At 50.0% G+C, this 15,674-nt stretch overlaps 1 protein-coding gene across 3 annotated transcripts in view; it reads right to left on the bottom strand.

The window, feature by feature from the left end:
* Positions 1 to 15,674, bottom strand: part of PRRC2C (proline rich coiled-coil 2C) — a 1,200,196-nt gene that overhangs the window by 520,657 nt on the left and 663,865 nt on the right. For all 3 annotated transcript variants that reach the window (XM_086955980.1, XM_086955997.1, XM_086955989.1), the window contains exon 21: positions 4,220 to 4,468. In XM_086955980.1, the coding sequence (XP_086812106.1) occupies positions 4,220 to 4,468 (249 nt within the window). The remainder of the gene's footprint in view (positions 1 to 4,219; positions 4,469 to 15,674) is intronic.

The following is a 15,674-nucleotide window of genomic DNA, read 5'->3' as shown; positions in this document are numbered from 1 at the left end:
GGGATGGAAGTGAGTTCCAGACAGTAACCGTACTGAATAAGAGATTTGATCCACCTGTCCGTGGTGATGGACCTCCACACGGGCAGGAACTGCTGGAGTCTCCCCCCGACCGGTGTTGTGTGGTCGGGGGGCAGTGACAAGGCGTCACTATTTGCTGGCGGTGGAGGACCTGGAGCTGTTATTTCCACGTCCTCTGCCCTTGACATTGTTGCCACGGTATCCACCCCTACCCTTGTTTGTGTATGAGGTTTGGGTGTTAGCTTTATAGAATTGCGTGGATTGTGACGCTTGACCCCTTGAGGTGCCTCTGCTATTGGAGCGGCGAAAGGAACCACCCCGAAACTGCTGGGACTGAAGGGCACCCATCGATTTAGCTGTGTCAGTGTCCTTCTTCATCTTTTCGAGTGTGGCATCTACTTCAGGTCCAAACAGGTGGTCTGGATTCACTGTTTGGTTGAGGATGGTGGTCTGAATGTCCGGTTTAAAGCCTGATATTCTGAGCCACGCGTGCCGGCGAAGCAGAACGCTAGTATTGATGGCCCGCGAGGCGGTATCAGCCACATCTAGAGCACATTTGATGGAGGCGTTAGTAATGAGTTTACCCTCCTGAATCAGCATCTCTGCACCCTCCTTATACTGATCTGGCAAGTGTTGTAGAAGTGTTTCTAGGGTGTCATAGTGCGCCCTATCGTAGCGTGCAAGTAGCGCCTGCGTGTTTGATATGCGCCATATATTGGCTGCCTTTGCAGCAATACGTCTCCCTGATGCCTCAAACACCTTTGATTCTTTGTCAGGGGGAGGAGCATCACCTGTGGTCTGTGAATTGGCTCTTTTACGTGCGTTGGAGACCACCAAAGAGTCCAGTGGCAACTGTCCCTTGATGTATGTTGGGTCAGTGGGCGCAGCCTTGTATTTTTTATCAATGCGAGGATTGATGACCCTTGCCCGGGTGGGCTCCTTGAAAACCTCTGGCGCATGCTTTAGCACACCTTTGAGCATTGGCAATGTTTTGACTGTCTTTTCAGCCACTGAGAAAGTGTCAAAAAGAAAAATCGACATCCACTGGGTCGGCGTGGAGGTCGACATCATGGTTGGCCGCAGCTCTCTCAATCAAAGCGTTGAAGGCTGCAGAGTCCTCCGTTGGTGAAGTCTTTGCCGCGAAAAGCTGCGGCTCGTGCCCAGTCTGAGGGTCCGCAGGGTCGCCTCCAGCTGACCATGGCTCATTTACCTCCTCTGGATCAGAGTACGCTGGATAATTGTACTCCTCCTCCTCATCCTCATCCTCGTCACCCTCTCCAGCGTTAGAGTGAGTGGGTGAGAGTCCCAGACCTTGCGGAGATGTAGGCTCTTGAGGGGCAGAAGCGCTCGCAGAGTCCAACTTCTTTTTAAGTGGAATATGAAAATGTTCCAACACCGGCTCCGGGGTGATCTTCCTTTTAAGGAGAGAGAGCTTGCCTGTGTTGGCGTCGATGACAACCTCTCGACGCTCCTCTTCCGCTAGTGGTTGTTGCCGTGGCTTCGGCACCACCAAGGATGGTTTAGGCGTAGACACCAGCTTCAAGGGCACCCCGGCCCCATCTTTCGGAGCGAAAGCCTTTGGCGTCGTTTTCGGCGGCAGCGTGAAGTGGATCGGCGTCTGCGCCTTTGCCGGCTTCCGTGGAGGCTTCGTCGCCACATTCTTCGGCCCGAGAGCCACGTCCTCCTTCCGAATACGTTGAAGGGACTCCGTGACCTTTTTGGTAAAGGATGGGGAGGGCTGGACTGGCTCGAGCGAGTCCTCAGAGTCCGGATTTGGTTCGGCGGCCAACGGCGCAGTCTTCGTAGCCGACACAGCACCGCCCTTGGATTTGTCGACCGGGATCGGTGCAGCCAGAGCCTTGAGGGTCGTCCTGACGCTTTTTGGATGCCTTCTTAGGGTCCTCGACCTTTTTGGCGTCGACGCGGCTCTTCAGAGCGTCGACCAGCTTCGGCGCCGACGCAGCCGCGTCTGGCGTTTTGGCCTTCGGCTTCGACACTCTGGTCTTCGGGTCGGCCATTTTGGCGTGACTCTTGATCTCGGCGGCCATTTTGGATTTCTTCGGCGCCGAGGCCTCTGGAGCCTTTGATCCCACCAGTGCGACTTGCACTTTCGGTTTCGATACAGATGGAGCGGACCCTGATGGTTTCACTTTCGGTTTCTGTACCGGGAGTGGCGCCTCGCCAATGTCCGTGGCCGGGCCCGGAGGCGGGGCTGAGGGACGAATATTAAGGTCTTGGGTAAGGCCCGAAGGCGATCCCTCGACCTGGGCCTTATGCTGGGGTTCGGCCCTGGAGTCAGTATGAGGATGCTCCTCTTCCGAGCTATCCTCCACGGTGGCAATGGCCCCGTCGTCGTCCCCTACCTCCTCGACGACTTCCTCGAACTCCTCATCTCCCGCGTCGTAGTTTTCATCCCCAGACGCCGGGTCAGAGTCCGAAACTTGTAGGACGGTGTCGTCTTCAACGTCTTCTTCAAAGATGTTGGTTGGTGGGGGTGCCGATAACTGGGCCTGCAGTCTTGCGGCCCGACGTAGCTTGAGAGTCTTCTTCGACCGGAACTTGGAGCAGGCCATACACCTGGCCTCGTCGTGGTCCGGCGACAAGCATCTGTTGCACACTGGGTGCACGTCGAGGTGTGAATACTTTGAGGCGCACACTGGGCACCTCTTAAACGGAGTTCGTTCCATGTTGAAAAGTCTGGAGCGTCGTGTGGGCCCGTCCGCGCCAACAGCACGCGGAAGGGCAGCAAGTGTTCGGAGCCTAGAATAAACAAACCCGAACGATGGGCAATACCGACGCGAATCCTAAAGACCTTTTGGTCTCAAGTTAGGAAAGTTAAACAACTATCGATTCCGACAGAGGGAACCGAAACACATCCGAACCCAATGGCGGAAAATAACAATCTGGGGATGGAGGCGATGCCCATGCGCACTGTAGTCCAGGGGAGGAGCCACCTATCTCGTGATACTTCGAAGACTCTTCCAGGACAACAATGTGCAATCATCCGGACCCAACACTAGGCGGCGATCTATGCACAGATATGAATTGAGCAGCCCACATGCCTCGAACTCTAGGGCTGCTTTGCTGCGGCGATAGAAGAGGAAGAGGAGGAGGAGGGTTGACGACAACTTCGATGACCTCGGTTTCTTCCTCTATAAGATTTATACAGCGTATTTTGTTGCTGCTGATGTTGCTGCTGACGAGGCTGCCCTTGCGAATGAAAGGATGACTTTCCGAATCCTCTGTACCTACAAAAGGATCCTCTGGGCTGGGGCTGCAGGTCAAGTGATCTTGCCGTGGCCTTACTATCTTTAAATTTTTCAAAGATTATTCAGTGCTTATGACTATTAATGAGTATCCCGTGGAAGAGAAAGTAGGAGTCACTACCTTATACGGGAAAAACTTCTTCAAAGAAAAACAACTTGCAAACATCTGGACCCATCACTAGATGGCAGTAGTATGCAAAGCATGTGATCTACAGCTCACAAGCCTCGAACATGGCTGTTTCACTGTCAACCTGGGATAGTGGACTTCTTAGGCTCCAGGGGTGTCCTGATCATGCAGGGGCACCCTCTAACTTAGAACCAAAGACCCTGCCTTCAGGATTGTAAAGATTTGCTATAGGGGTGACTCATAGGTTTTAAGTGCAGTGACCCTTACATATAGTAAACCTATATCTTTAGTAAGTGGTGTATGCACTAACTTACACAGGCAGCAATGATGGGCCTGTAGTTCTATTTTGAATGGTCTCTCATGGGTGGCATAATATATGCTGCAAACCATGGGAGACCTCTGGGATACCTATGCGCCGGGTACATGAGTACCATATACTAGGGGCTGACAAGGGTACCCCAGTATCCAATCTGGGATGTATTTAAGTACTGGACACAACAATTTAGGGAGAAAGCGGATAGACTGGGGTCCTGATAAGCAGGATACCAGCCAGACTAGTCAAAAACAGCATCACATCAAGCAAAACGTGGGGGTAAGCATAAGAAGCAGATCCTGCTTTCTTACAGTGAGGAATCTGTCAGATGTAGTCATCTCTAAAAAGGTGTAAATTAATTTTTTTCTAGCTCTTTCTTAAACTGAAGCAGTGTTGAGCTAGTCCATTGAATGCAGAATATATAGTAAACAATAGGCTCTCACGTAATTAAAAAAAGTACATTTAGATGAATTTGAATTCAAGGAGAAAACCAACCTTCACGTTCGATCCAAATTCTGGTGCAGATACAGACAATGTACCAATTTCTGTCACCATCTCAGTCACTGCCTTTGATTCTTTCACAATAACAGGGCCTTCTGAGTGGACTGCAGTCGGATTGGGCTTGTCTTGACCCTCTAAGTCAGTCTGTTGGATGTCTTTAACCTTTCGGTTCTTCATTGAACGCTCTTTTCCGATGGGACCTGGCTTGTGCTCCTTGTTGTCTGAGATGGTCTGATCCGGAAGCTACAACAAACAACACATTTATCAGGTTTCTAGCCTATTGGGTTAAATATTCTTCCAAGTTTGGTCAAAGGCATTTGTAAACGACATAGCTGATAGAACAACATATATGCTATGCATCAGAGCCAAGAGATTTGTTCTAATGTTATCATGTGCTTAACAAATAACATTTAACATAACCATTAGTTTAGAACGACCTGACGGAAGTTTAAAAATGATCACACTTTTTAGTTGTAGAAGGTTGATGAGTTCACAGGGATCAATGCAAATACAAAGTTCTCTATTTGTGGTAGTATGGACGAACAGTAAGAAGATAGCTCTGTATATACTATACGAAAGTAAGGTATAGTGTGCACAGAGTCCAGTGGATCCCCAGAGGCTTGGAGAGGCTTAAGTAGAAAAAAGCTCCATGTGGGATCGAGCAGTCCAGCTATCAGAGGGCAGTGTTAGGCATTTGTTGTACAAACTAAGGAAAGAAATTATCACATACACTCAGACTGAATCCAAGAGCAATAGTTTTGTAAAAAAATATATATTTTTTTATAATTGTTTTTATTAAGATTTTACAGTCGAGCCAGTGTATACAGCAATATAAAGCATATGACGACCTTACAGATTATACATTTATGCAAATCGAGCGCGGACAGAAAAGCCGCATAACTTAAGAACATGGATTGGTCTGAGGTACAACCAGAATTTTCAGATACAATGCAATACAGCCTTAAGGAGGACATGAATAAAATACAGATGTGATACATGACTTTTGTAGTTAGGCACACAAAGGCACACAGTCAAGCACTCTAGTTGGAGGATAAAAGTGGTTAACTCCTTGGACGCTCATGACGAGCTGAGCTCGTCATGATGTACACCTCCATACACTCATGACGAGCTCAGCTCGTCATGAACAATGGGATTTTAAAAAAGTCAGCATTGACGATGACTGTAATGAGCATTGATGTAGTTAAGGCAACAGTACAAATTTAAGTATTCAGCATACATTTGCAACCTGGGAGTCCGTGTTATCAGGTGTGGCATCTCACAATCTGGCCCATGTTAGAAAGGGCTCCCATATGTCCCTGGGTCTGGAAGCAGCCGGCATTAGTTCCCAAAACATGGCCAGCTGTGTATTTGTCCATAGGTCACGTCCGACAGCCACGCCTCGAATCTAGGAGCTGCTTTTCTCCCCCAGCACACTGCAATTTGTCTTTAAGCATATTGTGAGAAGTTGGCCTGATATATAATGTTCACTATTCTAGTGAGCACTTTGTATCAGTCAAAACAACCCTTATGGTGATTGGTTGTAAGTCAACCTTATAGACCAGATATCCTAGTAGCATGGATACGAGCAGTCTTCGGGCTAAACTCTAGAGGGCGTGTTAAGCCAGCTGTTATACCATCACATATACCCCTTGAACACCAAGTGAAAGGACACCACACAAGTGTTATGAAAATAAACAATGTATTTATTAGAATCACAACAGGCCTGTACTCTTTATGAGGACAGGGTACTAAGCACAAAACAAAACTCTTACGAAAATACTTGAGTTCGCAAAATTTACACAAATGCCCGAGGGGCACGGGAAACCATATACTACAAAAGTGGAATGCGAAATTACTAGCCGGTAAGTACTGTACTAATAGGCTTTGGAATCGCTAGGACTTGACTACTGAATCTTCAGATTACTAATAGGAGGCCTAGGGGACTCGGGTGCAGAGTGTGCACTCTCACGCGTGATGCGGGACAAAGTCTATGGTAGCTAGATTTCACAAAGTTAGTGTTCTCGGGCGAGCCCGACCTGGTAGGAGGAAAACGAAAGTGGATTCTGACCCTTGGATAGTGAGGCTATGCTGGGGCACCGAAATGCCGAAGTTACCTAGCCCAGGGGCTGCAGCTGCATAGGTCTCAAAAGACGTCGGGAATCCTCGTAGACGGACCAGGAGCCCGAAGAAAGAAGTTGCTGGCAGGCGGCCAGTGAAGAGAGTTGAAGTTGATCCAAGCCTGGATCGAAGATGGATGACACCTGAAAGCAGAGGGGACCAAGTTCGTGACTACTAGCCAGTAGTCAGGTGGCACCAGGAGGGCACCGGATGGTAGTCACCTCGACTAGGTGAGTAGGCAACGCTGTGCTCTGCAGATCTCACGGACCAGGAGGCGTTGTCGGCGACCAGGATGGAGGAGCGAGCTGTCCCACGATGGATGAAGCTGTCGACGTCGCTGGACCCGGGATTGGGGCAACAAGTCTTGGCTAATTCAAGCCCACGCGGTGGACTCAAAATGGCGTCTGGAGTGGACCAGGAGGGTCCGGGGTGCTCCTCTTTTGGGAGGGAGCAAGGGCCAGTCTGGAGCAACCAGACCAGCAGCAGTGATGTCGTTGGGCGTCGTTAAGAAGGCCACAAGCCAGCGGGCTAGTAGCCAAACAACGCGGTGAGCAGCAAAAAGCAGAAGGGCCCCACGCAGATCGTGGAGATGCTGGGAGGCTGAACTTCGGTGCTGGAGCTGCTCAGGGTCGGGGCTTCTCGGACCCCAAAGCACTCACCAGAGGATCCCTCGGCGGTCGTGCTGGAAAGAAGTCGTGCAGTCTTGAAGATGGCTGGTCCCTCGAGGTCTCGTCGCACCCACGGTTCTCAGCTTTGCTGTAGAGGTGGGTAGAGGTCAGAGGTGCCAGGGAAGCCGGTTCTCGTCGAGCTGGGCAGTCGGATTCCGGAGGAAGGACTTGCAGCAGACCGCAGTGTTCTTAAGATGGTGCCTGCGGATGCAGGGTGACTACTCCTTAGTCACAAGGGAGAATCTTGAAGAAGAAATCTTGAAGTCCTTTCGTAGAAAGTCGTGTCTTGATTCCAAAGATGATCTAATTTGGAAGGGGGCCCGCTCCTAACTTTATACTAGGAAAAGGGGCTGACCCGGTGACTAGGTCCTGCCTATGGGTGGGACTAGGAGGGGGTTGGTTACACCCCTCTTCCATGCCAGACTTTCCCCAGGCCAGGGGCTGGTGTGCCCCTGGAACTGGTTCTGGCCGGCCTATGCGTAGTGAGCACCGGGGTGCCACTCAGCAGTCACCTTCCTGTAAAGCCCTGCCTACCCAGGATACACAAAACCCTGTCTGGGATGGTGCTAGCACCGCCCCTGACAGGAAACCCTTTGTCCAAGCTCTCCTCGCTGGAAGGACTCCCAGCAGCAGGAGGTCAGACTCGGGTCTGTGGTGGCAGCATCCATTTTGTCGAGCTGAGACTTCGTTTAACTTTAACCGGGGTTCACAGTTACATACATGTCGTGTCCCTCTAGAAGGGTGGAATGCTAACCCCGTCGCCAGAATTGGCGAGTGGTTAGTATTCCAATTCGTATGAAACCTTACTCGACATGTTTTGATAAAGCAATACCAAAGATAGCATTTAACCGCGAGGATTATAATGCACTTAAGAGTATATGGTATGCGTTATCATGGAACAGCTATTAGGACTTGGTTCCGCAAGCTGCAAACGGGCTCAGCTCATGCCAGAGCACCATTTCACACGATTCCAAGCACTCTGCCTTCAGGATTGTCAAGGCCTGCCATAGGAGTGACTGATAGGAATCTGTGTGTCCATTTTTAGGGTTAGATATAGGTATACTATATCTAAAGCAAAGGGTGAGTACACCACCTAGCCCCAGCTGTCGTGCAGCCAGTTGTGTCAGATTAAGATGGCCATCCAGGGGTGGCATAATACATGCTTCAGCCCCTGGTAGGCCCTGGGTACACCTATGCCCTGAGTTACAGGGTCTGATAAGGTGGCCCAGTACCAATTGGAAATGTACCTAAGGTACATGGAATCCATTTTACAGAGAGAGCAGTAGGCCTGGGGTCCTGATTGGCAGGGTCCTAGGTCGACTATGTCAAAAACCAGCTAAAACACAGGGCAAAAAAATTGGGGGCAACCATAGTCAGGATTTACCTTCCTACACAACCCCCCCCAAACGAAAGGAGATAAGGCTATCCTTGTCCAGGTAAGCCTCTATTACCTAAGTGGCCATATAAGGAAGGACCAGCTCTGGCTTGGTTTCCCCCTGTGTCATGGTCCACTAAGGAAACCCTCACCCTAAGGGTATCTGAGGGTCTCCACCATAGGGAATCTCTGTCTTTGGTGTGTCTTGGGAAAGAAAAAGGCTGATGCTGGGATGGAGTGCTGAAGTGAGGCTCCTCTACCTTTGGGCTCAACTTCCTCCAATCACCATCCATCATGTGTGCCTTTCTTTCCTTAGCTGAGATGCACTGTGCTCTCAGGGTCAGCCTCTGGCTACCTAAAGCTGGAGGCGGAGTCCCTCTGTTTGGCTTACTGGAGGGACAGGTCAGGTTTGGGGTTTTTAGGCCCCATGTTTGGCTGTGCCCAACAGTGTCCAGCTGTGGGAGGTCCCTAACTACTTTTAAGGGGGATCCCTCAGGAGTCTGATTTATTTTCACTTGGCTAGGTTTACCAGCTTCAGTGATCCTAATCTGTTGATTAAGGAGTTCCGTTGGACAGGGGGTCCCTTGGGGTCCACCACTGGCCTCCCTGACCTCTTCAGCCCTGGGCTGACTGAGGCAGGGTAGAGAGGGGCAGGTTACCTGCTCCAGACTGGGTCCCACCTTTGAAGGGTCCACTGACATAAGGGGCTCTGCCAGGCTAGGCCTGACTACCTCTGGGGCAGTTCCTTCACAAGGGGTCAGATCAGTTCCCTGAGGAGGCTGATCCTTTCCTAGAGTCTGGTGGGAGGGAGATTTCTCTTCCTCCTCAATGCTCTCTGTCTGAGTGGAGTGATCCATTGTTTCAGGCTTCACAACACTATCTTTTGAGTGGAGACTGAGACCATTACAGCCTTGCCAACCTTTTCAGGAGGGCACTCAGTTTGTGTTTGGGCTGTGACTGTCACAGCCCTCCTATCCTGTTCTGGGAAGTCTGTCTGAGCCTGGGCAGTGGCTACCACTGCCCTTCCAACCTTTTCAGGGAGGACTGGTGCTTGGACTGGGGCTGTAGCTATTACTGCCTCACTAACCTTTCTGGGTAGGCCTATCATCCTGGAGTGAGTTTCTTGCTCCACCTCAGCCCATGCTGAGAGTTCCAGGTCATTCCCCAGTAAGCAATCTACAGGTAGGTTATCTGTCACTGCCACTCTCATGGGCCCTGTGACATTACCACAGCTGAGCTTGACTACTGCCATGGGATGCCTTCTTTTCACTCCATGAATGTCTGTCACCTGATAAGTAAAACCAGGGGTCAGTTGATCAGAGGGGACCAGATGGTCAATCACCATGGTGATGCTGGCCCCTGTGTCTCTGAATGCCTCAACTTTCTGACCATTGACTAGGAGCTCTTGTCTATACTTCTCCAAAATGTGGGGACCAGTAGTGAAGTTGGCAAACCCCATGCCAGTCTCACAGACAAGAGTTGTGTCAGGGGATCTGGCTAGGCCATAATCCACCTGATTGCTTAAAGTAATTCCCACCACATTCTTGGGGGCACTCCCACCACCTGGGGGATTACCACTAGTGGTAACAGGAGGTCTGGGAGTATTACCTGGGGGTATGTTTTCCTTATTGCTATTTTTAGGGCAACTGACAACACTTTTGTAATGGCCCACCTGTTTACAGGTTTGGCAATAAGGTTTCTTCTGTTCTGAAGGAGTGTTCTGGGACCCACCACCCTTGTTGGAGTTTTGGGGCCCTTGGGAAGTCTTCTCTGTGGATTTATCCCCACCCTTCTCTTGAGGCTTGGTTGATTCCTTCTTTTGGTCACCACCCTGGTTCTTAGGCCTGACCCTGGTTCTGACCCATTTGTCTGCCCTCTTACCCAATTCCTGTGGAGAGGTCAGATCAGAGTCTACCAGGTGCTGGTGTAATAACTGGTTCTGACAATTACTTAAGATTTGCTCCCTCATAATTAGATTGTACAATCCTTTAAAATCAGTAACCGTACTACCCAGTAGCCAGCCTTCAAAAGCCTTAGTAGCACAATCAACAAAGTCAGTCCAATCCTGAGACTGAGTTTTCTGGGTGTCTCTGAACATCATCCTGTACTGTTCAGTGGTTAAACCAAACCCATCAACCAGTGTATTCTTCAGGACTTGGTAATTGTTAGCATCCTCAACTCTAGTAGTGAGGAGCTTATCTCTACCTTTACCTTCAAAGGAGAGCCACAAGATAGCTGCCCACGGACTTTGGGGAACACCCTGCACAGTGCAGGCCCTCTCCAAAGCAGTTATCCATTTGTGGATGTCATCCCCTTGTTTAAAGGGGGGCACTATCTTACTCAGGTGTCTTGTATCAAAACCCCTGTCCCTATTGCTAGGTATAATGCTGCCACCAGTGGGGTTTGTCCCACTCAATTCTTGCTCTCTAGCAAAGGCAAGTCTCTCTTTGGCCAGGGCAAGTTCTTCCCTTTCAATCCTCAGATTGACCTCCCTTTCTTTAGCTTCATACACTCTCCTCTGAGGGGATGTCATCCCTCTGTGAGAAGAGGTTTGAGAGCCATTGGTTCGAATGGATCTGTTAGAGCCTCTAGATAGAGACCTAACTCGTCCACTCCCAATGTTAAGCTGGTCTGAGAGGGGCCCCAGGGGTCTCCTAGTACCATCCTCATGCCTGCTTAAGTTGGACCTGGTTAGTCTACTGACTTCTACCTGTCCCTTATCTGCCTCATCCCCAGATAACTCTAGATCCTCATCCTCCTCTTCACCTTCTGCAGAGAGATGGATAAGGTCAGGGTCACCTGTGGTTCCCTCTAGGGGAGGCATGTTCCCATCTGGATGAGAAGGATCTGTGTTACCAGCCCTCCTAGCATCATAAGTCTCTAAGAGACCAATCAGAAAAGGAATTGTGGGGTTAGACCCCTGTTTTAGTTTCCTGGAGGTACACACTTGTCTCATCTCCTGGATGTTAAGAGCAGCATATCTGGAAGTGACCTGTGGAAGGTCTACTGACACAAGGGGAGACTCAGAGTTTCCTCCTTTGTCTGACATGCTGATTCTAGTGTGGTGTAAGTGATGCACCTACCTAAACTATAGGTTTGCCTACCGATCCCTTGCTAAGAGTTGTAGCCAAGGTGTGCTAAGCCTTGAGGAGCTACAACAGCTGGTTCAGTAGAACTCAGAGTATTCTAAGCTAAGTTATATGTACCTGAAGTACTTATGTGATCTTTCACAAGATATTCTTAGGATACGTGTGGTAAAACAGAAAGCTCAAATCCCAACCGCTGCTCACCAATGTGAGAAGTTGGCCTGATATATAATGTTCACTATTCTAGTGAGCACTTTGTATCAGTCCAAACAACCCTTATGGTGATTGGTTGTAAGTCAACCTTATAGACCAGCTATCCTAGTAGCATGGATACGAGCAGTCTTCGGGCTAAACTCTAGAGGGCGTGTTAAGCCAGCTGTTATACCATCACATATACCCCTTGAACACCAAGTGAAAGGACACCACACAAGTGTTATGAAAATAAACAATGTATTTATTAGAATCACAACAGCCCTGTTCTCTTTATGAGGACAGGGTATTTTTATTTTTATTTTTAGAGTTTTCTATAGCGCGAACTTGAACCGATTAGGTTATCAGAGCGCTTTACATAGCAACAGTTACATGTTATCACAGCAGTTTACATAGAATCAGTTACGTTGCACATTTCAGGATCTTGAACCGATTAGGTTATCAGCGCGCTTTACAAGGACAGCATTCGATGTCCAGAGCCCTCCTCCGCCGTGTAGCGGGGGACCACTTCCAACCCTCCGAAGTCGTCGAGCTGTCGGGACTAGGCTCCTGGAATGTCAGCTGCCCCTTTACAAGGCACTTTACATAGAGTCAGTTACGTTACACATTTCAGGAACACATTTCTTTTTGCTCTAGTGAGTAGGGTTATCACTTCACACGGGGGAGGGGAACACATGGCTATATTCCAGCAGTTTCACAGTCGATTAGTCGTTAAGGCTATAGTTCTAAAGACAGGGAGGGGATACACATGGATACAATCTAATAATCACATAGGATACTAGTCGTTAGAGTTGTCTTCTATCCTAACAGGAGGGATGTGACTGGAAGCACTCTAAGGGTAATATATAGGGGTGGTAGAGAGTACAAAGGACCAATGCAAACATTACCCTAGTACCAGCATAGAGGAGGGGTGGGTGGTATGCGAGGGTCCGGAGATTTTGCAGGCACAAACTGTGCATGCACAAAGTTAAATTGTGCTGGAGGTTCTTGAACGACCTTTTAATTTAGCCCAAAGCATACAAATCAGTGCTCCTTTTCCTGAGGACAGCCAGGAAATCCAGGCTGAGATTGAAGCTTGGCCTCTGGAGGACTGATCGGACGTGCTAGTGGTCCTTATAAAGCTATGCCTAGGGATCTTGAGGGCTCCAGCAGACTCTTTAAGATATCAACTGAAATCCACCCTTGAGGAGGCGGGCTCAGTCTGGTATGCCAGCCTTGGCCGCAATAATAACACAATGAAGTTTAGAGGCAGCAAGCCTACAGCTTTTGATAATTCCACGCAATGCCTGGAAAAAGGCAATAAATAAACAAGTTTCTGAAACATCCTTTGCTCAAGCACGACTCCTGAGCAGGGCAAGCATACCTCCTGATGGGCAGGGCAAGCGCACCTCCTGACAGGCAGGGCAAGAACCCCTCCTGAAAGGCAGGGCAAGAGCACCTCCAGACAGGCAGGGCAAGAATGCCTTCTGACGGGCAGGGCAAGCATGCTTTCTGACAGGCAGGGCAAGCACGCCCCCTGACGGGCAGGGCAAGCATGCTTTCTGGCGGGCAGGGCAAGCACGCCCCCTGACAAGCAGGGCAAGCACACCTCCCGACAAGCAAGGTGTTTGCCACAGAATGCAAGCTGAACATCACTGCAGCTGCCCAATAAGCTAGAACACATTTGGGTTTGCTTGTGTGCGCTGGCAGTCTGGACTGGATTTTACAATGTGGGACTGAGGCTGCTTTACACATGAGTGCTGCCTGCCTGGAATGACACAGTTAAAATTAATTTAATGGAACTGGATTTTCCCAGAGTAAAAACCAGTCGCTCAGACAGACTCAGGTGTTCGTGTTCATCCTGTTCCTGATGTACACATACTGTGTACAGTTGTCGTGCATGTCTTCAGCTAACGTCCTGAATACAGAGGAATCCAGGACAGAGTGAGACGCAGACTAAGCACAAAACAAAACTCTTACGAAAATACTTGAGTTCGCACAATTTACACAAATGCCCGCGGGGCACGGGAAACCATATACTACAAAAGTGGAATGCGAAATTACTAGCAGGTAAGTACTGTACTAATAGGCTTTGGAATCGCTAGGACTTGACTACTGAACCTTCCGATTACAAATAGGAGGCCTAGGGGACTCGGGTGCAGAGTGTGCACTCTCACGCGTGATGCGGGACAAAGTCTATGGTAGCTAGATTTCACAAAGTTAGTGTTCTCGGGCGAACCCGACCTGGTAGGAGGAAAACGAAAGTGGATTCTGACCCTTGGATAGTGAGGCTATGCTGGGGCACCGAAATGCCGAAGTAACCTAGCCCAGGGGCTGCAGCTGCATAGGTCTCAAAAGACGTCAGGAATCCTCGTAGACTGACGAGGAGCCTGAAGAAAGAAGTTGCTGGCAGGCGACCAGTGAAGAGAGTTCGAGTTGATCCAAGCCTGGATCGAAGATAGACACCTGAAAGCAGAGGGGACCAAGTTCGTGACTACTAGCCAGTAGTCAGGTGGCACCAGGAGGGCACCAGATGGTAGTCACCTCGACTATGTGAGTGGGCGACGCTGTGCTCTGCAGATCTCACGGACCAGGAGGCGTTGTCGGCGACCAGGATGGAATAGCGAGCTGTCCCACGATGGATGAAGCTGTCGACGTCGCTGGACCCAGGATTGGGGCAACAAGTCTTGGCTAATTCAAGCCCATGCGGTGGACTCAAAATGGCGTCTGGAGTGGACCAGGAGGGTCCGGGGTGCTCCTCTTTTGGAAGGGAGCAAGGGCCAGTCTGGAGCAACCAGACCAGCAGCAGTGATGTCGTCGGGCGTCGTTAAGAAGGCCACAAGCCAGCGGGCTAGTAGCCAAACAACGCGGTGAGCAGCAAAAAGCAGAAGGGCCCCACGCAGATCTCGTGGATGCTGGGATGCTGAACTTCGGAGCTGGAGCTGCTCAGGGTCGGGGCTTCTCGGACCCCAAAGCACTCACCAGAGGATCACTCGGCGGTCGTGCTGGAAAGAAGTCGTGCAGTCTTGAAGATGGCCGGTCCCTCGAGGTCTCGTCGCACCCACGGTTCTCAGCTTTGCTGTAGAGGTGGGTAGAGGTCAGAGGTGCCAGGGAAGCCGGTTCTAGTCGAGCTGGGCAGTCGGATTCCGGAGGAAGGACTTGCAGCAGACCGCAGTGTTCTTAAGATGGTGCCTGCGGATGCAGGGTGACTACTCCTTAATCACAAGGGAGAATCTTGAAGAAGAAATCTTGAAGTCCTTTCGTAAAAAGTCATGTCTTGATTCCAAAGATGATCTAATTTGGAAGGGGGCCCGCTCCTAACTTTATACTAGGAAAAGGGGCTGACCCGGTGACTAGGACCTGCTTATGGGTGGGACTAGGAGGGGGGTGGTTACACCCCTCTCCCATGCCGGACTTTCCCCAGGCCAGGGGCTGGTGTGCCCCTGGAACTGGTTCTGGCTGGCCTATGCGTAGTGAGCACCGGAGTGCCACTCAGCAGTCACCTTCCTGTAAAGCCCTGCCTACCCAGGATACACAAAACCCTGTCTGGGATGGTGCTAGCACCGCCCCTGACAGGAAACCCTTTGTCCAAGCTCTCCTCGCTGGAAGGACTCCCAGCAGCAGGAGGTCAGACTCGGGTCTGTGGTGGCAGCATCCATTTTGTGGAGCTGAGGCTTCGTTTAACTTTAACCGGGGTTCACAGTTACATACATGTTGTGTCCCTCTAGAAGGGTGGAATGCTAACCCCGTCGCCAGAATTGGCGAGGGGTTAGTATTCCAATTCGCATGACACCTCACTCGACATGTTTTGATAAAGCAATACCAAAGATAGCATTTAACCGCGAGGATTATAATGCACTTAAGAGTATATGGTATGCGTTATCATGGAACAGCTATTAGGACTTGGTTCCGCAAGCTGCAAACGGGCTCAGCTCATGCCAGAGCACCATTTCACACGATTCCAAGCACTCTGCCTTCAGGATTGTCAAGGCCTGCAATAGGAGTGACTGATA

This window comes from Lissotriton vulgaris, chromosome 1_1 (genome assembly GCF_964263255.1).
Source record: "Lissotriton vulgaris chromosome 1_1, aLisVul1.2, whole genome shotgun sequence".
Lineage (NCBI taxonomy): Eukaryota > Metazoa > Chordata > Amphibia > Caudata > Salamandridae > Lissotriton > Lissotriton vulgaris.
The sequence above is the reverse complement of the archived record's forward strand: the minus strand, read 5'-3'. Positions and strand labels throughout refer to the sequence as shown.